Source organism: Sinohyriopsis cumingii, chromosome 18, assembly GCF_028554795.1.
Source record: "Sinohyriopsis cumingii isolate HCF-2022 chromosome 18, ASM2855479v2, whole genome shotgun sequence".
Classification (NCBI taxonomy): Eukaryota; Metazoa; Mollusca; class Bivalvia; order Unionida; family Unionidae; genus Sinohyriopsis; species Sinohyriopsis cumingii.
Genome location: NC_142978.1, coordinates 7,841,946 through 7,868,717, shown reverse-complemented (window position 1 = coordinate 7,868,717; position 26,772 = coordinate 7,841,946). Strand labels below are relative to the sequence as shown.

General features: G+C 34.3%; 1 protein-coding gene across 1 annotated transcript in view; it reads right to left on the bottom strand.

The window, feature by feature from the left end:
- Positions 1-26,772, bottom strand: part of LOC149776034 (receptor-type tyrosine-protein phosphatase N2-like) — a 520,769-nt gene that overhangs the window by 222,644 nt on the left and 271,353 nt on the right. The window contains exon 9 of the mRNA XM_089941917.1: positions 1,394-1,476. Coding sequence (XP_089798043.1) covers positions 1,394-1,476 — 83 coding nt within the window. The remainder of the gene's footprint in view (positions 1-1,393; positions 1,477-26,772) is intronic.

Sequence of the window (26,772 nt, the reverse complement as noted above, 5' to 3'; positions counted from 1 at the left end):
ACTGACACGGCATGGTTGACTTTGGAGATAACTGACTAACACTGGTCTTGGTGATCCTGATCTTTGGGGTATGCATTTATAAATATATATATACCTATAAAAAGTGGCAAAGTATACTGTTAATTTTTAATATACATAGTGCTTACATATATAAAAAGTAACACATATTACACACATATATACATACATACACATATTTCTTTGCTACATAACTAATTATTCAATAAATGTCCCACAGTTCTTTTATTTTTTCTGCCCTAATGAAGTAAACTTACCAGTACTAAAAACCATGGTTTTCTTATTAAACTTACATTGACCTCTGACCTTTAGACCCAAGAATTGACAGGTTTCTTTTTTCTTGCCTAAAGTGTAGGAAATCTTTTTCTAGAGTTAATTGTAACATTATTATGGACAACCCATTTTCCTTTCCCCCACTGCAATCAATCCAAAATGTAAATCAGATCTTTTAAAACTTAAGTTATTGTGCTGAATCAAAAACAGTAACAGACAGATGGATTGAAAGATGGCCATTATAACAATAAATGGACCATCTTTTTGAGATAATGCCTGTATCCAGTGAAAGATTCGAATCCAATCATGCCACATGCTGTCTGTCTCCAGCTTTACCATCAGGAACTGTGTTGGCGGAGTGGTTGTGTACTCCACCTACAACCAGACCATTTTGGATCTGACACTGTGATGTGTCTCAGGGTAAGACATTACTTGTATTGCCTTTACACAATACCCTTCATGTGCTGATGTGCTATTAAAATACCGTTCAATCAATCGATCAACCTTGCTTCCTTTGGCTGAATATAACAAATAGCAAGAGTAACAAGCAATCAGAAGTCAAAGAAATACTTCTGAATGTGGGAGATATATGTACATAATACTTACACATCAGAATGAATCTTCTTGTTTATTAATATTATTATTATTAGAAGTATTATTATTATTATTATTATTATTATTCTGAAACTCAAACTTTATAAACAAAGCTAGAAAAAAATCATATCACAACCACAAGATTCTGAAATATTCCATCTTAACTAAAAGATTTAAATCCATTTGGCATTCAAGCCTCACAACTAGGTAGAATTATGTACAGTATGTACTCACTTATAAGCTAAGTCCAACTGCAAACTGCACAGACCCAGATCTGCCAAAAAATAATGCATCAGCAGATCTGGGTCTGTGCATTTTGTCAGGAACAATGAGTAGAACAAACAATATAGACCCTGACCTGCAGATGCATTATGCTACAGCAGATTACGATATCTGTTGTTTGCAGTTTGACTTGACTTATAAGCAAGTAACTAGGAATATGGCTAAAGGTATTTACAATTAGTCTGTAGTTTAATATTTGTTGTAGTTTAATATTTGTTGTACTTACTGGCTTTAGTGGCAACTTCCGAGGCATTGACACCTGCTGTTGAATGCGGATCTACTTTGAACGTCACTTTGTTTCCAATGACACTGAAACCAGGAGATAAAACGGATGAGAGAAAGATAAATAATGAGTTACACATTTCTCAAACTGGCTGAGAACATAATGTATGAATCAGTAAACTGCTAATTAAAATGCAAAATTAACTTCAAAACTGAGTCCTCTGTCTTTTTAAGATGTTGTACTGGTTAAATCACATGACCTTCATCTTTAAAAATACTGACCTTCAAAAGAAACAGAGACATGATGGCTTAGTGGCAAGCAAAACAGAATCACAACCGATTTGGTGCAGGTACAATTCTTAGCATTGGATCACTGAGCCTAGGTCGGCTACAGTGGTGTGTCCTGGGCAAGGCACTTTACTCCAATCACCTCGGCAATAAAAAACCTACTTGTTCCTGTGCCGCAAAACATCAAAACAAACCAAAAGAAAAATTCCTGCTTACCCCTCACAGACACAGTTAACAAGTTTACTATAAAACAAATCAGCAAGATACTGGACTACTAATTCAAGACATCACAAGATTAAGTTCACTATAAATTCCCTTCACTTTTTCAACACTTCTGATGAAATTCTGTGCAATTAGTTATAATTTCAAATAAATCATTACTATGCTACTTATGTTGCCCACTAATCTGCATGCAATATATTTTAAAAATCACTTAAGGTCTTGCTGCATTTTATGGAAACAGCTGCAACTGAATGAAATGTTAGTAATTTTTAGTGCAAGCAAACTTTCTGGAACTGACCAAACAATACCTGTTTGCTTTCTCATCCTCTGAAAAAGTCAAGAGGCTCAACTCAATAAACATTTTCTTTTCTGTTTAGGCTCTATTGCTGTTTTCTACTGCATGCAAATAATGTTTTTTTGCTGGTTAGCGGATCTCCCAAAACAATTACTGATAAAATATGAGTGATTTTCTGAGGGATAAGACTAGGATGCAATAACAGAACATAACTCAGTGATATAGGATAGAACTGTGCTGTCATTGAAAGCATTACTCCTCACCTCAGAGTTAAATATTTGATGAAGTGTGTATAATATATGTTTATTTATCTTTATTTCAACAATAAATCTGCAAAGTGAAGTTTGTAGAGTTCTTTTGCAATTTGTTCATTTGTTTAAAATTAACATTAAAATCTTTTAATTCTTTACATTTTGTAGGCAATTTCAGTGAAAATTAAAACATATACTTGCTTATAAAATGTGTCCGACAGCAAACTGCACAGACCCAGATCTGCCATCGCATAATACACCAGCAGATCTGGATCTATCCAGTTTGTGAGGAGTAATGAGTAATTATGCAACAGTATGCACTAGCAGACTAGTCTTGTAAGCAATGTTGAAGGTCCTAATTCAGCATACTGATGGGTACCTGCAATGCTCAATTCTTACTCGTTATCTCATTAGATTTCCATTACATTTCTGCATGACTTTAATAAACCTTGAAAACATGCTTAACACATCATCTCTACAACCAGCAATAAAGCTGTAATATGCAATGTCTGTATTTTTTCAAGAGTTTAGAACTTGTTGAGCTAAAATCTACATTCTAATTGATTCACCTAAATTGGTAATTTCACAAATTTTCATAAATATTGGTTAAAAAATTACTGGGTGTCAAGACGAGTTATTCTCACTGAACTGTAAGAATTCTCAATTATTTCATTCTATTCCAGGATTTCCAAAATGTGCAAGTTGTCAAACAGAATGGTGGAAAATGGTTATTCATGTCAATAATGACACGATTCGACCTCAAATGATCGTTTCACTGTATAATTTTTCAAGAGAGCTTTGGTAGTGATGCATGCACATAGTCAGTTGATGTGAAAACAGAAAATGGCTTGATTAATCAGGTGGTCCCTACCTCAATAGCACTAATTTGTCTTACTCATTAGCACTAATCTGCCTTGCTCATTAGCACTAATTTGTCTTACACATTAGCACTAATCTGCCTTGCTCATTAGCACTAATTTGTCTTACACATTAGCACTAATCTGCCTTACTCATTAGCACTAATCTGCCTTACTCATTAGCACTAATCTGCCTTACTCATTAGCACTCATCTGCCTCAGTATCAATACAGGGTGCATTGTAACTTTGTGAAATACATAGGTTTACTGAATTCAAGGAGACCCAGTGAATTTCAGCAAGATATAAAAGTAAAAACATTGACATTGCATCATCAAGGCTAGATTCTCCAAATGGAACTTCCTCATTAAGAACACCAAATTCTGACCTTTGAGTAGTTCCATTCTGCTGAAAATTTAGCATGTTTTTTTTATACAGTTTTTAATATGCACACAACCTCAAATGTGTCTAAAGTTTAAAAGCCTTCCATTTTGATCTATAAAAGGTTAAAAATAATTTTATTTGTATAATTTTGCAAAATAAGGCAAATATGTACATATAACTAATTGATTTAAGACATAAGAAATCCAAAGTCAAAGCCTATATTGTCTACACCTTCCATGGGTAAATGTTCGCAGACTTTATTTCAAAATTTTAACTTCAATTTTTTTCATATTTTCAGCCTGATCAAGAACCCCCAAATTAAAATACTGGAAAACTGATAAATCACAAAAATAAGAGTTAAACCTTTTGAAGTTTATAAAAACATGACAACACAGACATATTCTTGCAACAGTGTAATGTTTCTTGACTCCTTGATCCTACAGGGCTATAATGTAACTCTGGTAAACAGACTATAATGTAACTCAGGTAAACAGACTATAATGTTAACTCAGGTAAACAGACTAAAATGTAACTCAGGTAAACAGACTATAATGTAACTCAGGTAAACAGACTATAATGTAACTCAGGTAAACAGACTATAATGTAACTCAGGTAAACAGACTATAATGTAACTCAGGTAAACAGACTATAATGTTAACTCAGGTAAACAGACTATAATGTAACTCAGGTAAACAGACTATAATGTAACTCAGGTAAACAGACTATAATGTTAACTCAGGTAAACAGACTATAATGTAACTCAGGTAAACAGACTATAATGTAACTCAGGTAAACAGACTATAATGTTAACTCAGGTAAACAGACTATAATGTAACTCAGGTAAACAGACTATAATGTAACTCAGGTAAACAGGCTATAATGTTAACTCAGGTAAACAGACTATAATGTAACTCAGATAAACAGACTATAATGTAACTCAGGTAAACAGACTATAATGTAACTCAGGTAAACAGACTATAATGTAACTCAGGTAAACAGACTATAATGTTAACTCAGGTAAACAGACTATAATGTAACTCAGGTAAACAGACTATAATGTAACTCAGGTAAACAGGCTATAATGTTAACTCAGGTAAACAGACTATAATGTAACTCAGATAAACAGACTATAATGTAACTCAGGTAAACAGACTATAATGTAACTCAGGTAAACAGACTATAATGTAACTCAGGTAAACAGACTATAATGTTAACTCAGGTAAACAGACTATAATGTAACTCAGGTAAACAGACTATAATGTAACTCAGGTAAACAGACTATAATGTATTACTCAAGCAAACAGACTAAAATGTAACTCAGGTAAACAGACTCATCTGGTGGTGAAACATTTTATAATCTGAGCATCTGAATATTAGGAACAGAAACTACTGGATTCTGAGAAAATAATTTCGTAAGAGTTTTCAAAATGGAATACAGAATTGTCAAACCCTAAAAGATAGTAATATTGTCTAAATGCTGTGTATCGTAAGTAATTTTCCTGTGGCATATTTGGATTGAGAGCACTCCCCACTACTCAGGTTTCACTGAAGTACAATGGCTTCATACAGTTTAAGATCTTTGAATTCCACAGCAGACATTAATTAGTTCAACAGAATCTGCAGGGCTCCACATTTGCATAGTCTAAATGTATTCAAAAACTAATACCATCCTTTCCGAGAATTGTTAAATTACACAACCGCAAGCTTGAAAAACGTTCCCTAATCTCCTATATGAATCATTCTTTTGAAATTTAAACATAAATTTGGTGTCCATGATAAATTCTGTGTGCAGCAGCTACATATATGGTAACCGGGGGAGATCATAGGTACCTTGTAAAATGGTGTTCACAAAGAGGGATGGTATATATCACCTGCTTTAAAACCAATTTCTGATTTTTAGGAATAAATAACTGAATGAATGAATGAATGAATGAATCAATCAATCAATAATAATAATAATAATAATAATAATAAAGACTTTATTTAGAGAAGGTAACTCAGTTACAGAACTATAAATCTACCTTGAGGCCTTCTATATGTTATGTACAATATATACAGTATATACAACATGATGTGAAGAATCTGGCTTGACACTAAATAATTAAGTAATTTTGAAATTCAAAGTATCAAGCCTGAAACACATGCACAGGTATCTGTGAAAACATAAACATATATAAAACAGAAAAAAATCATCCTGCATTGAAAACTTCAACTATGAAAATGGAGGGCCCCAAGTGGCTGAGTGGTCTAAAGCGCTCTCCATTACGGATCACTGCTATTTTACCTCTGTCTGCATGGGTTCAAGTCTTGGATTCGGCCAATGTGGGTATGTGAGAAAGCTTGCAAGTAGCTTCTCAAGGGCTGCATGGTGGTTCTTTCCAGTGATTTCCCGGGTTCTTCCTCCACCATTAGTACTGGCCGCCAAGTATAGCCTATCATGTGCTGAAAAATGGCATTAAACCCTACAACAACAACAACAACAATGACAACTTCTTATGGACCTTAAATTTGTAGTACCATCAGCATCTCTTTGGTGAAAGATATTGTTTAGACAGACAGGAATGGCTTTTCTGGATACTTTATACATCAATTTTTCCTTTCTAAGAAATATTCTTTCATGTATTTGTAAAACCTTATGTTATTCATTGCATCCTGAAATTTGTCTATACACTGATCTAGAATTAAATGGCAAGCCCTCTTTTAGAGTCTTAAAAGTGTTGTTATGCTTGAATTAGAGGTATTACCCCAAATTACATTGCAATAGTCCAGATATGGCTGAATATAACTTTTATAAAGGATAACCATATACTGAAGAGGAATGTAAGTTTTGATTTTCCTCCGTAGCCAAAGATAAGAATTAACCTTTTCTGAAACATGTTTAATGTGAATAGACCCAGTAAGATTGTTATCTACAAATACACCAAGAATTCTATCTTGAGAGGTCATATTAAGGCTCACATCAACAAAAAGAATCTGGAGATTGTTGCTATCCAGCCCTGCTCGTTTTTGTTGCATTGTAAACAGTAGGGCTTTCGTTTTTTCTGTATTTATGATCATACTGTTTTCCTTGCACCATACCTGAAGTCTGTTGAGAGGATATTGTAAATTATTTTCAAGTACTGCTTTGGTTTTACCCATCTTAGACAGTGTAGTATCATCTGCACTGAGGTCAGGGGAAGAAATTTAATTTCCAATCTTAAGAGGTAAATCGTTGTTTAAATAGAATGAATAATAGAGGTCCAAGGATAGAGCCCTGTGGTACTCAACAATTAATATTTTTACTTTCAGAAAGTTGACCATTTAAAGATACTTTTTGCACTTTTTCGGTTAAGTAAGAAGTAAACCATTTTAGGGAGTTTTCACTGCATTGATAGATTTTTAGTTTTTCAAGCAATATTTCATGGTCTACAAGATCAAAAGCTTTACAAAAATCAACCATAATAGTGTAGTGGCACGCGTAATCAAACAATTGTACCAAAAAAAAAACCTTACCAAAGCAGATTGGGGTGAAATCCAAAATTATTTGTTCAAGGTAATGCAAAGAATCATATTCAATGACTAACTTCAAAAATCGTTTTAATATCTGTATGGCCCTCAACCCAGGAACCCACTCCCAATTTCTAAATTATTTTACCTCAAAGCAATCTGTACTGCCATTTATATTCACTAACAAGTCAAGTCCTTTTGAAATTTAAGCCAACTAATTTTGTACATTAACAGCTGTATCAATACATACATCCTTACACACCACCACCATCCCCTGGACTTGAAACAAAATCCTTCATATTTATTTAAATAACCCAACTCAATGTGAAAGGCAAAAAGAAAATGACAGCATTAATTAAATTTAAATCCATTACAGTGATTCTGTTTGAAGCAATATGGTATTTAACTACTGCTTTAAAATCTGACCATGAAGGAAATAAAATACTCATAATTTGCAGGATGTAAACCTGATATGGTTTCACTTATTTCTTATTAATGAAACCATGAAAACTTCAGGCATTGTACAGACAAAACTTCTGAATCTGACACTGCTCCTAAGAAATGAATGACTAATTTCTCCAAGAAACCAAAAAAAACCCAACTAAGAATATCAGAGCATGCATGCATGCATACACACACACACACACACACACACACACGAGACATTCCTAAAAAGGTCTGAAGATCTATCTAAACATTTAATTTACCAAGGCTAGACAAACAAACTGCAATGACCTACTAAAATATGGAAAGAAGGAAAAGGCTAAAAGGATATCATTTATCCTGACCTACCATCCAGACAACCCCAAAGTAGGTAAAATCATTGGGAAACACTGGCCTATCGTGGAATCATCGGAAGCACTAAAGTTAATCTTCCCTAACAAACCTGTAGTCGCCTACCAGAGACCAAAAATTCCTCAAGGACATCCTAATCAGGGCGAAGCTAATGCCAATTACTAATCAAAACCACCCAAGTCAATCTGGCCCCTGTGGCTATAGAAGGTGCAAAAACTATCAACATATGATAGAGATCAGGAAATTTTCTAGCACTTGACTAGAGAAAAAATTAAACATACATGGTCCAAACAAAACGTGCAAAACAGAGAATGTCATTTATCTCATCACATGTAAGATATGTAGCCTTCAGTATGTCGGAGAAACTGAAAAGCTAAACAAAAGGATCAACCTTCATAGATCTGATTGGATGAAAAAGAAGCTGTACAGAAGTCCCGTCATAGAACACTTCTCCCCTGGCCACACTTTCAGTGATATAACACTTATTGCAATTGCACACAACCCCAACTAGAGTCTCCAAACTAGGAAAGAAAAGGAATCTTACTGGATACGCTGCCTTAAAACACTGCAACCACGCTGCTTAAACCAAGAAGACTAGAAAAAGACAACCATACACAAATAAAATTATCTTTTGCAGCCAACAACACATTTTCTTTTAAATAATTCTCAAAAAATTTGTTTAATAGCCTATGACTACTACATACTACAACATTGAAATATCCAGAATATAATGTGTGCTTATTTGCCATATGATATATATATATATATATATATATATATATATATATATATATATATATATATATATATATATGTCACATCGCCCTCTTAGTAAGAGGGATGGCTAATTGGATTTGGCTAGAGTTATCTAGAGGATGATCTCCCTCAATATTATAGCCCGGTGGGAGTGGAAGATGGAATTTCAAGAGAATTTAGCAAAAATATTGGAAAGAAATAATACAATATGAGCCCCCTTTGAAAGGAAAAAATAACAAATTTAATCAAAACAAATTAATAGCTGCAATTCCAATTCAATCTAAATTATGTCAACAGAATTTAATAGATATGTCTAATTTGGATTTATTTCATTATAATAATGAGTGGTGAAAAGAGCGCAATGTCCACGACTGATTGCATCATCTCTCCCCTTTGACCATGTATCAATGTCTTCCTGTTTCCTCGAGCCTTCCTATTCTCTACACTTCACCTCTTCCTGGACTTACTAGTCCTTTTTTCTGAACTTGTCAATTCTTTTCCAGACTTTGATCTTCAGACTATCCAATCTCTCACCAGAAAGCTGTTCCTTAATGCTGTTCACTTTCAGAAATTGTGTGTCCTAGCACTAAACCCTGTCTTTTCTTACAAGACAGCCATCTGGTCCCCTTTTATTGTTTAACAAGGAAAGCACTATTCTTTTTAGGCATCCTTGGAGCCACTTCCTCTCAGGAATTTTAAGACTAAAACATTTAGACTAAGGTCATCACTTTAAATTCACATTATTTTCAAAGTGCACGCCTTAATTTACTCTGCCCAATCATAAGCAGCGGTTCCAAAATTATCCCAAGATAATCATTTCTTCCGCTAGATCTCAGACAGCATAGAATCTGTGAAGTATCAGGCATATCAATTCCCCTTTGAAAATGATAATTTGACATGCGTTTCTATCAAGCAGTTATAGCTGGTAGCTTAAATGTTTACTTCCTCAGGTCAATTTCACTGAGTCATAAATTCTAGCCTTTCAAGTTTTAACACTGACATGGGGGAGAAAAGAAGAAAGGTCAAAGTGACCCTTCACAAAGACTGTTCTGACTTAAATGTGATACCATATATATATATATATATATATATATATATATATATATATATATATATATATATATATACACACATATATACATTCTGGAATCATTTTCCCCATTCAGAATATCTGAGTTTAATTTCCCAAATTCCTAATTACAATGTATTCTGATGACTTTCTTATAATATTCCTTGTTACAACCTTTAATTTGGTTATAGCACTGATTTTATAAAGTTCACCTGAGAAAATTAGCTCAGCTCAATTATAACATTTGTATTACCTGGCAGAAGCCAGATTAACAATGGTGGCAGTTTAAATAAGGTGCTTGGTAGCAAAAATGTGATAATCAAACATCGTTCATCATCTGCAAATAACAAAGGCCAACCATAGCATCCAGGTAAACAAAAGGCATGATAAACAAGCCTTATTCATAATCAGGACTTTAGAATGATGGGTTGCTGGTTCAATGCAATTAAAGGGTGAAAAGAAGTGTTTATGTTTTTTACTGTGTGACTAAATAATTTAAAATATCCTTTAGCTATCATTCTGTACCTGTGTTGACTAGTTGAGTACAGTTTGAAGTAAATCTCACTCATGTTCAATTTTAATTCTGAATTTGAAAATCTCAGAAAATTTGCCATTCAGAAAATAAAATATATATAAAATCTTGAGAAACAAAGCTATAAAAGTAGATTGCATAGAAGCAACGCATTCATGAAAACTGAAAAATTTAGCATCTGCAATCAATATTATTTATCATGTATGGCATCATGTTTCCTTCAATTGTGTTGCAAACTATTTTCTTAAGGCAGTGTTTAGAAAGCAAACAAATATCATTCACACCAATAATATTGATCATGTTCCTCTTGCTATGGTACATGACACGTTACACCTACATGGGTCTGGTACGATGATGTTGATTTCTTGGATGATGTTAATTCTGCTAGTGACATTGCTTCATCTGTCATACCAACAATTCAGGATATTGTTTGTGAAAAGTTAGTAATTTGCCAGGAAGCAACTGACTTTTCAGATAATAGAAATGATGAGAACAAAAATGATTCAGTTCCAGCTATTGTATATGGGGCCAGTAAGGTTATAGTTAGCATATTGTACTTTAGACTAACTACATGCTCAGTGTGACACAATATTCTTCATGAGCATTTCCGCGTCATTGAAAAACAGCTAAAGAAATCAAAGAGCAACAAAAACAGATGACTTCTGCCAATTTCTTTCCAACCAAATAAATAAAGGACTTGAGTATAAAATCTTTGTTGATGACATTAGAGAAGTGATACATATGTCTTACCATTCCAAGACAGATTGAGATAACCCTTTTCAAGTGGCCCAATTAAATAACTTTCCAACTAAGACAACCCCTCTTCCTGTGGCCAATCTAATTATCTTTTCAACTGAGAAAACCCCTCATCCTGTGGCCAATCTAATTATCTTTCCAACTAAGATAACCCCTCTTCCCATGGCCAATCTAATTATCTTTCCAACTAAGATAACCCCTCTTCCCATGGCCAATCTAATTATCTTTCCAACTAAGATAACCCCTCTTCCCATGGCCAATCTAATTATCTTTTCAACTGAGAAAACCCCTCTTCCTGTGGCCAACATAAATCTCTTTTCAATTCCCTACTATACAGGGTATGGACACAGAAATAAATTTAAAAAATCCCATTCTGCAAGAAAACAGAGAATATAATAAAAATTATCCAAAAGCTATCTGGAAAATTTCAGGAACTTTGGAGCTTGAAATGTTAAAAGATCGGTCAAATAATGTTGCATTACTGAAATCAGAACGCATTTGAAAATCTGAATAACATGGCAAATATTTTCAATATTTTCTCCACTAATACATCTCCCACCTAGAAGAAACCTACTGTTAAATATACTTGTCATCATTTGCATGACTTCTGTTTGAAAAGATTGCAAGACCAACCTAAAATATCCCTTTCAGCCATGGCTGTTTTCTTTAATTCTTCCAAAAAAACAAATGAGAAGAGTCCACCAGAATTGATTAAATTGTACCTAGACTTTGCGGACAGCTGCCCCAGTAATTGAAGAGACTGGGTTACTTTCATTATATGCAGTCATGGCATAATGACTGGTCATGTCCCAAAGTTGTGGAAACAAAATGAAATGAAGCCCCTTTTCAAAAATGAAGTTAAGAATAAAAACAACAACTAGTGCCTCATTTCCATCCTTCCTTCTCCATCAAAATAATTCATCCCTCTTTCCATATCCAAATAATGAGAAAAACTTGATTCTAACCACGCCTGTCGAACAACCTTATTATCAATGGCATACAAGCGGCAAAGGCCTTAGATAATTAAAAGTGGGATGGAACAGTAATAATTGACTTCAGAAAGGCTTCTGATCTACTTCTTAATAAGCTGATAATCTATCTCTGTTGCAAAAATATAATTACTTGCTTTACAGAATAACCTGAAAGTTGTGGAGTGCCACAAGGTGAATTTTAGGTCCACTGCTATTCCTCATTTGTTTGCATTACTTGCCTTTTCATTCTGGCACATCTTCAATTTTCTTATCAGACTGATGAACTGAAGCTATAAAATCACTATGTAGTTTTCAGCTGTCTGTATGAGAACTTTTGTGCAATTTCTGATTTGGTTAACATTATTTTGACTAGATCTGAAAAATCATCTCCTGTGCTAAACAAAGATTATGTCTGGCTATAAGGATGGCAAACATTGTCTTGGCAAGTATATCTATATCCACGTTTGATGCAGATTTTATTAACAGGGATTTCAGTGATGGCACATTTGTTGTCATGTTTAATATGCTTTAATATGCTGCATGACACGTAATGTCATTCTTGCCACCATAGCAGATTTTAAAATCAGCTTAAAAGAATGCATATTCATGTTCAAACACTGAACTTCCCATTTCCATCCATTGTTGAAGTTCATGTCATATTTTAGTTGTTTAGATTCTGGCATTTTCTCACTGGAAGATAACACACATATAAATATCTTGATGAACTTTAACACCAAAGCCATATTGACTGTGTTATGTCTGAGCTCTAAAAATAAAAATAAATCGAACCATAATCAATTGAAGTCTTTATTCCTTTGAAAACTACTTCTGAACAGACACAATATAATCTATATAGACAAACTTCAAACAATGAAGCCAACAGACCCTACCAGAGGGATCTTAATTGTTTTATGCTGCCTGAAATCAAAACCTAAATTGTCTTGTCCAGACATGGTCCCAGGTATTATTACCATCAATACATGGGAAGAGAGGTTTAAGAATAAATACTGAAAAAATATTCAACAATAATTTTGCACACACTGGAGATTTCAGTGAGGAACAGGAGGGACAGGATAGACCCATCATCTTGGGAAGAAAATTCTCCTGTCTGGGAGCTTCACATGTATGCAATAGGAAATTCCACATGGACAACTGACCTACCATATATACTTGCTTACAAGACAAGTCCAACTGCAAACTGTACAGACCCAGTTCAGCCACTGCATAATGTGCCAGCAGATCTGTATCTGTGCAGGTTATTAGGAGTAATTAGTAGAACAAATAGGCACATAATGCAACAGATTGTGATCTTTGTTGTTTTGCAGTTTGACTTGACTTGTAAGTGAGTATAGACAGTCAGATATTTTGCACACTAACCATAAAAGCAACAGGGTAGCTTCCACCATTAATTTTATCTATTCTGCTTCTCCAAGACCTTAAGGTGTAAACATGACACTGATATATGCATATATTTTTGTAAATATTTTGCATAATTTAGGACCTCAAGGTAGATTACTTCTTTTTTAACTAGTTAAGTCACCCTCTTAGAATAAATAAATTATTATTATTGCAAAAATCAGCTTTCTTTCTTGCATTAGTTCATTTTAATAGATACATGTTTGTCAGATACAAAAACCAACAGTGTACAGAGTTTAAGTTTTTAAGTGGAACGAAAACAAAGGTATTTTCAACATGCTTTTTTTGCAGTCCAGGCACACAATAGTAGAAAGATCATGATATTACCAGGATATCATCAAATGATGACAATATCACATTACAAGTTTGGGCACGTAATACATCTTTAATAAAGATGCACCCATTAAAGACAACCTTCTGCCATTCTGTCTTCACAGAATGCACCTGTTCAATATGCAGAAATTAGTACTATATACAAACAACACAGAAAAGTAAAGGAATTATTCCCACATTGCAAATGTATAAGCCTTCATCTGATTGGCTGATAAAATTAGTGGGTATGGTACATGTAATAACATAGGTCACCAAACATGACCCGTAAGCAGTCACATACAACAGCAGAGATCTGATTTTAATCAGATTAAACGAATCATCAGTCAGATAAACAAAATAGACTTTGATCAGCAGGTGTGTTATGTTATGGCTGATTAAATCTATGTTGTTTGGGTTCGTTCACGAATGACGTCAAGCAGTGGGGGGGTCAAAACTTTGTGACAAAGTGTGACGAGGTTCTTTTGGAAGAAATATGACATCACAATAAATATGAGTCTGGAACACTTCTTTCAAAAATAATGTCAGAACAAAAAAGATTTAGTGATCTGCAATAGATAACAACTCTCTTGCGGAAGAAAGATTGGGTAACTGTTATAACCTTTAACTGGTTTAAACTGTTGTTTCTGTAACTTTGTAATTCTTTTTCAATATAATGTAATACACACATTAAAAACAAAGTATGGACTAAATATACTGCAAGCCTACTGGTGATTAAACTTAGATTTTACAAAAGTAGTTATCACCATCCGACGAGATCAATGACACACGAGTTTAGCAAGATGAAAGACTGTATTCGGTCCACAGTGAAAGTTTAATCTTTTAATATTTTTTATGTGAAAAACAACAATTGTAATTACCTGAGTAACGCCAAGATTGGGCCCTGTGTCGCCGCACATTAAAGGGAATAAATATATCAAATGTTAGATCTTTTTTTCTTGGATTTGACTTTGAAAAGTTCCTGTGTCTGTTTGATACCATAACCAGGACTGGTATTGACATATTGGTCAAGCCGACTCTCATGTTTACTGTTGATTGTGGGCCAGATGAAAACCCATTGTATCAAAAAGTCATTAAGGTCGTCCATCCACCATTTCTTGAAACAAGATCTTGACTCTGTCTTCGTTGCAACAAATGCTAATGGATAAAGTGCTTTTAACAGAGTGGAGAGAAAGATGGCGTCACTGAGTAGGGACTTGAATGGATTATTATTACCTCATAAGCCATTTAGACAGAAGAGGTAAGACAATTGACAGTGAGTTAGAGAAGAAAAACTTTGAATTTCCTGGAAAAACGTTGGTTAAAATATGGTCACAGTTGACTGTAGACAATTACCCAATCATTGCTGAGTATATGGATCCATTAAATTCAGAGCTCATGGAACAGCATATATTGTGTAGAAATCAAAACTGATGTGACATCCATGTCCACGCAAGCCAATACTTGCTTCAGATTGTGAAGTGTGACATCAACATGTGCTGTTCGAAAGCACGAAGCTGATACTTCAGCATAATAAAAGACATTTCTTCCCCCTCCTGTATCTCTTGTTCAAGCATGTGAAGGGCTTAAGGTTCCAAAACGAGCAACAGATGGAGCCTTGCACAACTTTCCATCCTTATTTGCAACTCAAAGTCACAAAATGGAAGACATTCTACCTCGGTCAGCAAACACATTTCGGACAATTCCCTATAATCTTTATTGATCTTCACTTCACACTGTACTGAACGAGAGAATTTGCAAGATATGCCACATGTACTTCAACTCTCTGGTCAAGCTGTGTAGTCACTCAGTCCTTCACAAACAAATAGCAGTTCCATCGAAGTGCATCAGACCAATAAGAGTTACTGGTAGAAGGCAATGTGAAAATAATGGAAATACTAGCAAATGCAAAGAATGGAGAAAGTGTGGATTGGATTGACGAAGAGCTTGATTTAGAGGGAATATCCCTTCCAATAAATGATATTAATTTAGAAACAAATGGATTTTTTGTTCGTTCAATGGAGGAGCATCTTACTTTGCCTTGGGATATTATAATAACTATGAAGAGAACTAATTAATTTACAAATACTTCAGATTTAAAACCCTTAACATTTTTGTGGATTTGTTGAAACTATAATGTTAGTAAGAACTGAAGTGATTAATGTGTTTAATTTATTTTTCATTTTGTTTTTTGTTTAAAATTTAATAAAAATTTTTTATAAATAATATTATGAACTTTTAACAAGCCAAGCAGTCCTTGTAAAAGCTTGATTAATTAAACACTATTCAACATATAAGATCATTGTTTTGTCTGCATTGTTAACTGATTTACATTACATTTACTTTTCAGTATTACAAAAAGTTATGGAAAAAAGAGGGGGTAAGAGATTTGTGACCTCACCTAGAGGGGGGTCTGGGGTTTTGTGATGAAGTGTGATGGGGGGGGGTCAAAAAATGGCAAAAATTGCATGACTTCACATGTAGATGACCCCCTTTTAGTTTGTAAGCAAATCTATATGGTAAGTCTTTTAGTTGCTTGTGTCTTTTGTTCTTAATGTAGCTTTAACAAATTTTGTCATATCGCTACGATTTCTGCAGTGTGGCTAGCACTGAGGCATCATGCCACAGCCATGTTGGCCAGGGTTCAAACCCTTGACCTCTCAGATCTGAGGCAGACACTCTAACCACTTAGGTCTACAAAAATAGGTCACAATAAATTTAAAATTTTTAGGTACATGTATCTAAAATTTCCAAAATTTAAATGAGCAGAGATAAATGTACCTAAAGTTATAAAACAACAATATTTATGATTTCTATGAAGAGTGCATAAAAAATTAGAAACAGTACATAAAGGAGATGCTGAACTCTGACCAATGCCAAACCATAACCCACTTAACTGACTATCCATTCTTGAAACAAATTGGTCTTTTTTTTTCTAGAAGTGCAAATATTAATATGAAAGACTGCCTAGTCCCATTATACAAAAGGCAGAAGACATCCATTCATCACTTTAAAATATTTATTCCACGATCAGCCCTGTCTTGTAATTTTGGTAAAGTTGGTGTAGACTTGCTTTCAAAACAAGCTTTATTCAATCAAAAACTTATAAACTTTTATGGCTAACTTGAGAGAGCTAAATTTCACTCCAATCTCAAATAAAAATGACGGCTGCTCAAATCCACCACTTTTTAATGGAAATTTCTTTTTAGCTATAAAATGTACAATTCATGATGTATGTCTAACTTTGTCATTAAATAACTGCATGGCTGATGAAATGAAATCTGGCACTCACAAGGCTAATGGCAGTATCTTGTTAACAGTGGAAGCTTCCCCCAGGCATGAGAAACTTATTATTTTTCTGCCACCATAGAAAACATGGAGGATCAGGTGCCACTGAAATCGGAGGAGGATTAACAATAACAACTTGAGACTCCTTGGAGAGTTTTCCATAACCGAGAAGACTATATGAGATTTATCTGATTTACCATATTTTGCCACAAACATGTCCTCTCTGGCACAACTACTCCTTAAAGTATGATTATAATGAGGCTATATAATGTGAGATTCTACATTTATGTACCAATTGAATTCAATGGTATGGCATTATCTGCTTGCAGAAAAAGCCATATAACTGAGTAATCAAGGAGTTTCGTTAATCCATTTTTTTTCAACACAAGCTTGAGATTCCATCTGTTACAAAACTACAGATTTTGTTTTCCATATAGAAGAGTTCTGACATGAAATAATTAGTGTTATATTTCATCATGCATAATCAATTCCATGACTGAAAATTTAGAGGGAATAGGCAAGAGGTCCAACCCCATGATCAAAGCAAGGATGCAAACTGTGCAATCTTGGTTTAAACAATATTTATTAACCAAAAATGTCATCGCAGATTGCACATGCAATTGAACTAGATATATGGAGAAGTAAGCAACAATCACAGGCCCATTTTGGGCTCTCTCCTCATTAACAATATTTATTCAGGGCTGGACTGGGGGAGGTGAGGTCCAGGGATTGCGGACCACCCCCTACCTGCCTGCAACCCCGCCCCCATATACACAAATGTATTCACTTGTCACTTGAAATTTGACCATCATTTTATTCTTGCACAGGTTTATTGTGTAGTATGCACACTTTGAGTAAATAAAAACAAAGACTTTTGCTTTAGTGCCCTTTTGAAATCACTCAACATGTGACCTCAGATGAATCACAGACCAAAGTCAGCAGGGATACAACTGTATGAAAAGAATAAGTCGGCTTCATACAGACTGATGTTCAGACATTTAACTTTCAAGACTTTAAACACATTTTTGTTTATCAGTACATGAATACCAGCAGCCACATCTTTTTGCAGTACAGAGGTAAAAACCAGCATATACCAATGTAACAGGAGGGGAGTCAAGCCAATCCCATTTTGTAGATGGGTGATTCGAGCCCATGAGCCTATTCGCCATTGGGATCTATTAGCAGCTTTCCCTAGACCAGTGGTCAAGATCCAGTGCCAGGACTGATGATTCATGCCAGTGAAGACCTAATGCAAGAGTTTCTGTTCGAGAAATCTAAAAACAATGAACAAAATCCCCTTGATCAGCAAACATTAAGCCGACCTGATTGATAAAAAGACACCATTTGCCATAAATAAGAAAGGCAGGACCCGCCACTGGTTGATAGTGATGCAGTAAGCACTTACACAAACCAAATATCTTACATACAAGAAGTTTTAAGAAATCCTCCAAATGACAAAAAATATGACCAGTTGAATTACTCAAATTAACCACTCTTTATCAACAACAATGGTCTGGAGGAAAAAAAATAGCACATCTGTACCAACATATTACTACCATGTCGGCCAATTCTGCTCGTCGGGTAATTCTGTGCAACGATACATCATTTCTGTAAACATTGGATCACATGTTATTTTGAGTAAAAAATCCATTTGGTATCAAGAAAGAATGACCGTACTTTAATTAAGAAAAGTGATATTCATAAAGTATTCAACAATATCCCACAATCTGACTCAAAATGCATATGAAAATGTGATTTCTAAATGTCAACATGAAGACCCACTCCATGACCTTCTTGATACTTTAACCCAGAAAATCCTATTTAACATGTATCTCTTAGAATCTTACAAATTAATACATTATTTAAAAGATGGAATGTTTAACTTAAAAAAACTTTCTGCATCTTAATCCATGTTTCTATCATTTTGCAAAAAGTTGTCCCGTTCTTTTGTGCAAAAAGTTGTCACACCTGTATAGAATCTGCTACCCAACATGTCAACTTGCCACTAGTAAGAAATTCCCATGCATAGTCTGTTTCTGAATTCTTTAGTAATTTTCCCCCATAAACAAGACACTGTAAACACATTACATCCTATTTATTGTTGTTTCTCTTCAACATAATAGCTGATTTTTTTATATAAAAATGGTTAAGTTTACTCAATTTTTTACTTGATCGGTTTAGTTTGCCTAATATTTCTTGCCATTTATTGGCATTGTTACATTGAATTTTGAAAAACTAGCTATAAGCCTGACTTAATTACTCGACTGAAATGCTGACAGAAACTGTTGAAAGTAATGTATTTCATTTCTGTAGCCTGATGGATAAACATTACATCTTTTCAAAGCTGTGCGCAGAATAGGCCGACATATCGCGACTCATGAAAACACGGGGGTGGTATCCTGTGGGTCCAAAATAAATATCATTTAGAACAGAATATTCTGGTGACAACTACCTCTTAAAGAGGTAAATAAATACGCAAACATCATGATCTCTAACTACTACAGCCATAACCTATAAAATATGGCAAAACCAAAACAATTTAATTTTTCTTCTATTTCTGTAAACATTCACAGCAATAGAATCAACTATTTATATGGACACAGATAGATAGAAACACATAAGATTATCAATTCTTTGTGAATATATCATGTGTACATTGTTGCAAACATATCATACATACATGCCAGACAGCACTGTATAGCCTAAAATCCTCCAGAGTATAAAATGAAACCATGACAGAATAAATTCCCAAATTAAAATTTGTTGTAAAAATATTTTCAAGAAGATTTTCTGCAAAAGGACCAGATGAAAATAAAAATGTTAAACATAACTGTACATTGTAAGGGTTTAAATTTCTGTCGATCTATAAAGAGCACATTACTTTGGGCAAAAGAACATTTAATTAGATTTATGGGGACAGGTGTGTGTTAAATCGCTATACTGCAATGATTTTTAATGTCTGTGTCATGAGAGGAAGTGATTCTTAATTAAGCCTTCGTTTATTTAACCATCAGACAGACTGGAAGGAAAAGGTTAACTTCGATCTTTGTATCAAACATGTCAGATTTGAAATTGTCCAGACTCAGCTATTTGGAAATCTAGAAGTCTGGCTTACCGCAATTTTGGTGCCTAGTTATAAAAGGTGGTAGATATATTTAATCCTGATTGGTTACACCAAATAAGAGGCTTGTTTTCCACACAAAATGTCTTGGGTTTTATATCCCCATTGCAACAATATAGTCAGTCTATGTTTTTCTGCAAGAGGAAAAATTATAGGAGACTGAATTTAGAAGAAATTCTCTCGTAAAACATTTATCCGAGGGACCAGATGTCTGGAAAGTCAATGGACACAATTATGGCAGTAGAAGCCAGCAAAACTTTAAAGCACAAGGTATTTGCATCAGTCTCGGGTAATTCGTTGATGCCAATATAATGATTTGCTTGAATTTATTTGCTTATTTATGCATAAATTTATTTGTTTAAATCCACAGATCAATTTTCTTGATATGAGTATAACTGTGTTTGAATTCATCTATCTGAATTCGTACAATGATCTACTTTATATAAATTTGATGAATTGTTTGAATTTGTCGTCTTGATTGTTATAAGGAATCAGATATTCTAAAAATTTCATGCATTACTTTAGCTGATACGAGTTACAAGAATCCATGTGAATTCTCAGAACTTAGATGATTTCACGTATGATACAGACTTGAATGCGTACTGACTGAAATTAATGTTGTTAAGCCATGTAATGAATTGCATTCTTTCATTTGTGTAATTGAGACTAGAACGGAACTGTTATGTCTTATGTGATATTAATGCGAGTCAGTGATGAAACAGCCATTAGGAAGTACATTAATCTTATGAAATTAGGTTTGTTTATGGTCTGCCATGTTTGACTTGACCAGATAGCCTTTGGTATCTGTTTGAATTCCAATAATACAATATCCGACATAACGAGAGGGTTTGTAATGATCTATTCCCCGAAGGATCTATTCCCCCTTAGGATATCTGACAGAAGACTTCAGTTGCTTCTCTGTTTATTTTGAAAGGGTAAATAGCTACAATGATGTATCCATGTACCTACTTATCCAAGTATCTACGTATCCACCTACCCACACAAAGTTTGAGAGCTGAAAGAGGTGAGACAATAGAGAGTTTGGAGAAGAAAAAAGCAAAAGGACCAAGAAAAACAGCCACAGTGAAGTTGGAGTGAACCAGAAATAAGCAGGTTATGAAGTTGTACAAGGCAATGATTTTGATTGTTCACTAGGTTCAATGATGAACCCTTTCTATGTTTAAAAAAGATCGGCTATTTATATAAGTATATTTGTGTTTGAAAATTGATGAAATTTATTTCAAAGAGGGAAGTGTATCTTCCTAATGTAACATATTATCACAGCTGTTTATGTAATTGATTCAATTGTTGCATTTCATGTATGGGGGCTCGTGTCATTCTGTTCTATATATCTGCTCAGATCTCTATTTCTTCCATCTATAAATCACACCTTATATTAATATTTAATATCCAGACCACAACACCGCGGATGATCACCCTCTAGATAACGATGACCAAATAAAGTGGACACCTTGTAAGAAGGTACAATCCTCCAATCAACCACACACACAAATTGAGACATATACATATACATCACCATATATCTAGTTTACGAAGTTTAATATAATCCTCCAAGTGGTGTGGAAGGAGAGGTAATGTCCATTTTTCTCATAAATGGACAGTCAAACCTGTACAGACAGCCAATGAATTGATGGACACATGGTGGTAATGACAATACCTCTAATCAAAAGTGAGGGAATAATTGAGTTACTATACAGAAATGAATTAGTCTGACAACTAGGGGACATAACTCTCCTAAATAATATAAAAACAATGCTGAAAGTCAACCAGTGATATGGTCCTACCAATATCAAGCTGTTCACAAAACTAAGAAGTTGTTGCTTTGCTGAAATTAAAGTGAGTGGATACATCAATCAGAGGATGTTGCTATTTATATTCATTTTATATTGGGTGCTTAACTTTTGTCCATGACTGTTAATTGTAAACAAAATGTTTACATAGCATATGATTTCAAGACCAGTCTTGTTTACAGTCTTGTTGACAAGGTTACTCCATTGATCGCTTCACATTCTAATATGATAAAGGTCAAGTGAAAATACGTATAAATAGGGGTCTTATAAACAAATAATTCATTCCTGTTTTAGGTCAGTCTGTGGGAATCCAATCTGATGAGAGTTTAAAGTTGTGTTGTTGAAATTGGATACAATTAAAAATGGATACGATTAAAAAAGAACTATTTAAAATATTCATTGGAATTACTAAAGTACCCAATGACTTTTGGATTTATTTACACTACTTTGGATTTTTTTAACTCATTCAAAGACATCCTGGATTGCATTATTGTGTTATATCAAGACATTCTGTTTTTTTGTACTTGTGAAAGGACATTTAGAATTATTTCAATCTTAATCACAATAATGTAGGTGTCCTTTGAATTTTCATCTTGTATTGTAGAGAAAAGAATTATTAGTTGACTTTACTTAAATTCTTGGTTTCACCCTATTTCTGTTACATATTTTAAGATATAGAGTTGTAGCAATAGAGCAATTTAGAAAGCTGACAATGAAATTAAGCTGAAGCCTCAACAGTGTCGACATGCCAATAAAATTTGGTTGAAATAATTATGGGACTTGTATTGTGCAAACAAAAGTAGGTCATTAAATAATGCAGAATGCTGACAAAGTGACCTAAGGTCTCATAACAATTAAGTCACATATCAAATTTAGTTGAAATCCAATAGTAATTAATGGTTTAATTGCGAGGAAATTATGACAATTTGGGGCTATAACTCTGCCAAATGAAGATACAGAATACTAACAACAGACATCAACCAAGGTATCATGAAAATGAAACTGCGTACCAAAATTAATTGAAATCCAATTCTAATAAAGGGAGTTACCAAGCATAAGCAAATGTGGTGTGTCTGATAATAAGGGGCTAGAACTCTGTTAAAAGATGGTGCAGAGAGCTGACAAACTGTTTCAAGGTTTTCATCAGTACCAAGATGCATGCTACAGTCTGAATATACCTGCCCATTTGTTTGTAAATCCCCCACCACCAATTTAAAAACGAAAAGTACAAATGAGATAAAAGATGCACAGAACTTAGTTCATTTATTGATTTATAATTTCAAACCTGATTATGCCCAGGGGGACCCTAATGTTATTATCATCTGCGTACTTCACTCCAAATGGAAGTTTTCAGTGCAAAAGATGACCATGCTCACCAGTCATTTCAAGTCCCTGGGCAAGTCCATTTCAGCGAAGGGGTGTATGCACAACTACACATGCATGCACACAGAAGGAAAATACTAAACTCATCTGCTTCTGATATTTACAAAATTGAATCAAGCAAAGGAAAAGAATAACTACTACAAATCTGCCTTTCACATGGATTTAATGAGTGGTGAAATATATCTGTTTATGTGTGCAACGAGAATATACAACTTTAAGCTCTCAATATTTAGATAGTTTATGGAATTATCCAACAGTTACCAAACGGGATGAACTATGTTACATGTTGCCTGAGGAAAAGAAACTCATCCAAAGTGTTTGCAACATGGCGCCATGTTAGTGTATGGAAAGTCAGTTAAGCATGAAAGGCACAGAGGATGCTGGTGTTAGGGTCACTCTGGTCAGTCAGGTTAGAAATTATAAATCAATGAATGAAATGACTAAGTTCCGTGCACTTTTTATCACATTAAAGTTTGCCATTATTGAAATCAGTAGGTGGGTACAAACAAACGAGGAGATATAGCCAGATTGTAAATGTGGTTCCAATTAAGAAAGTTATTGTGTGGGACTGAAAGAGTGTGAGTTTTTCAGTCCAAGGCTATAAATTGGACAAAAGATGATGCAATAGTTTACAATCAAATCAGGTAAGATGTCATCAATATCAAGCTGCATGCTAAATTTAGTTGAAACCAATTAGTAATTAAGGGCACTGCATTGCTGAAATAAAGTGAATGGGTCTAACAGTTACGTGCTATAGCCCCTGTAAACAATGGCATAGAACCTGACATTCAAAATCAAGGATGGTTCCATCAATAACAAACATCATACCAAATATGGTTTGCATCTCAACTGTTAAAGAATTTATTGTGCAGAATAGAAAACTGGGACAGACAGAAAGAGAGATGGAAAGATCTACAGGCCTAATTTAACGTCCATTTTGTATATTCCATAATAAGGCAAACTGCAAAAAAGATGAATCCTCCTCTGTTACTGCATGATGTGCTGGCAAATCAGGGTCAATGTTGTTTGTTCTACTCATTACTCAAAAAAAGACTGCACAGACTCAGATGTGCCAGTGCATTATGTGACAACAGATCTGGGTCTGTGCATTTTGCAGCTGGACTCAATTTATATGCAAGCACATATGGTAGATCTGGAAGCTAAATATCCCATATTTCTCTCATAATACATTCTTAATGGCATGACCTGCCTCAGAGTCTTGTTCTTCTGCAACAAACTCATACAATCAGCATCCAATAAGTGCTTTAAAATGTCTAGTACAATCAGCATCGAATAAGTGCTTTAAAATGTCCAGTACAATCAGTATCCAATAAGTGCTTTAAAATGTCCAGTACAATCAGCATCCAATAAGTGCTTTAAAATGTCCAGTAGGAATAAAATGTAACAGATCATCTGACAAATCGAACAGATGTAATTCGGTCAGTTCCAAAAGGGTCATTTGTTCTGAAATTTCCAGTCTTTCCATTCAAATAAAACTATATGTAGAATATGCAATTAACCTATGCCTCATCCAGGTTAGTGCCTAAAGTAAACAAGCACTGGATTTCATCACAAGTGTAGATAACTTAGGAAAATATGTAAGGAACCTAAATGAGTGTAGTAATAACTACAAGGGTTTAAGAATACCTCTTAGTAAAAATACTTCTGGTCAAGGCCTGGGCAGAAACGTTTGGACTGGTCAGAGACACCTGACACTGAACTCTGATCATGGGCCAATAAGAACACTTACAGCTTTGGTTGTCTGACTGATGCTGAACAACAAATCAACACATCAAAGGTAATATTGTGTCAAGGCAAAATTGAATCAAGTGTGTTGCCCAGAGACACATCATAATGGATTTAATGACCCAGCCTGATCAGGGCAGGATTCAATCTTGCAGCCTTCTGGTCATGATTCACCCATGCTACCTTGCAAGCTCAACCCATGGTACTTAAACATGTCCAGCAGCACAAACACACCAATCTATAATGATGATAAATGAGACAGAGATGAAAGTTAAAAATACTGTAAAATTACTCCCGTTCTTTCTGTGCAATATTCTGAAAGTCTAACATAAGAAAATTACAAATTGCATGGGTAACAAATATACAAAATCTACTGATTATGTATAATTCTTCAAGCCTTATGGCTGTTCCTTTCAAGCTGATAAACAAACTATACAAATATATTTAAGATATTTATTACTGTTGCAAACGTGCAAAAGCTGACATTCATTTTAATCAGCAATTCATTGAAATTTATGTATATTTTGAAACACAACTGTAAACTGTCTACTTAACATTATACATGGCAATTTTCACCAGATGCACGCATACTTTTTCCAAGAGACAAACCAATAATGCTAATTAGCCAAATCAACTAACATGTACTTTTTTCCCCACATTCCTAGGTAAGCTTGAGCAGGAAACAATCAATATTTCCTAGAATTGTGAAACTTCCCACACAGCAATTTCATGAAGAAATAATATTTCTTATAGTCAAAGATGGATGATACGTACTGGTTACAAATAAATTACCAGTGGCAGTTTAACCAACTTTGTTGTTGACTCAAAGTCAGTCCAAAAAAATAAACATGTATCATCATTTATTTATCTTTAATTATGAACTGCAATGAATACAAGCAATTCAAAACATTCATAAATAGTTCCAATCTTTTAATCGATGCACTAAAAACAATCAGGCTTGTTTGAAGTAGACCTACCTCTCATATAATGCAAGTATGATCATGGATTCCTTTAAATGGTTTTAAATGGTTGTATTGTCATTACTTGAATTATTTCACATATTTTTTTTTATATGAGTACAATGAGTTTGTTATGATATAATGTTGTTCATCCATCTCGTCTGTTAGCAATTTACTTTCCTGCGCAATAATCTCATTTACCAACCATCTACAGTTACCCAAGTTTGTGGATGGCCTGCACTTGGGATATACATGAACCAAATTCATTGCAGGCTCAAAAGGTGAAGATGATTATAACTGAAGGAAGAAATACAGCCTCCACATAGCAACATGAGTTCTCCTTCACCTACAGTTACCAAACTTCACCAAACATTGCAGATAATAATCACATAGGGTGAAGAAGAAACCTACCAATTTCTGGGTTAAAAAAGTCAAAGATCAAGGTCAAAGTGACTGAACAAATAAAACTTTCTGCACAATAATACAGTTACTACACTTTGTGGCTGTCTTGAGCTTAGGGTTAGGAAGAACATTATTGATTTTGGGTGCAAAAAGACCAAAGATCAAGGTCACTATGACTGAAAAAAAGGTTTCTGCACAATAATGAGTAGTTGCCATCGTGTACAGGAAAATTACTCTTTTGTTGTACATTTTACCTTTAAAAAATCAATCTTTGTCTTGCATTATGCA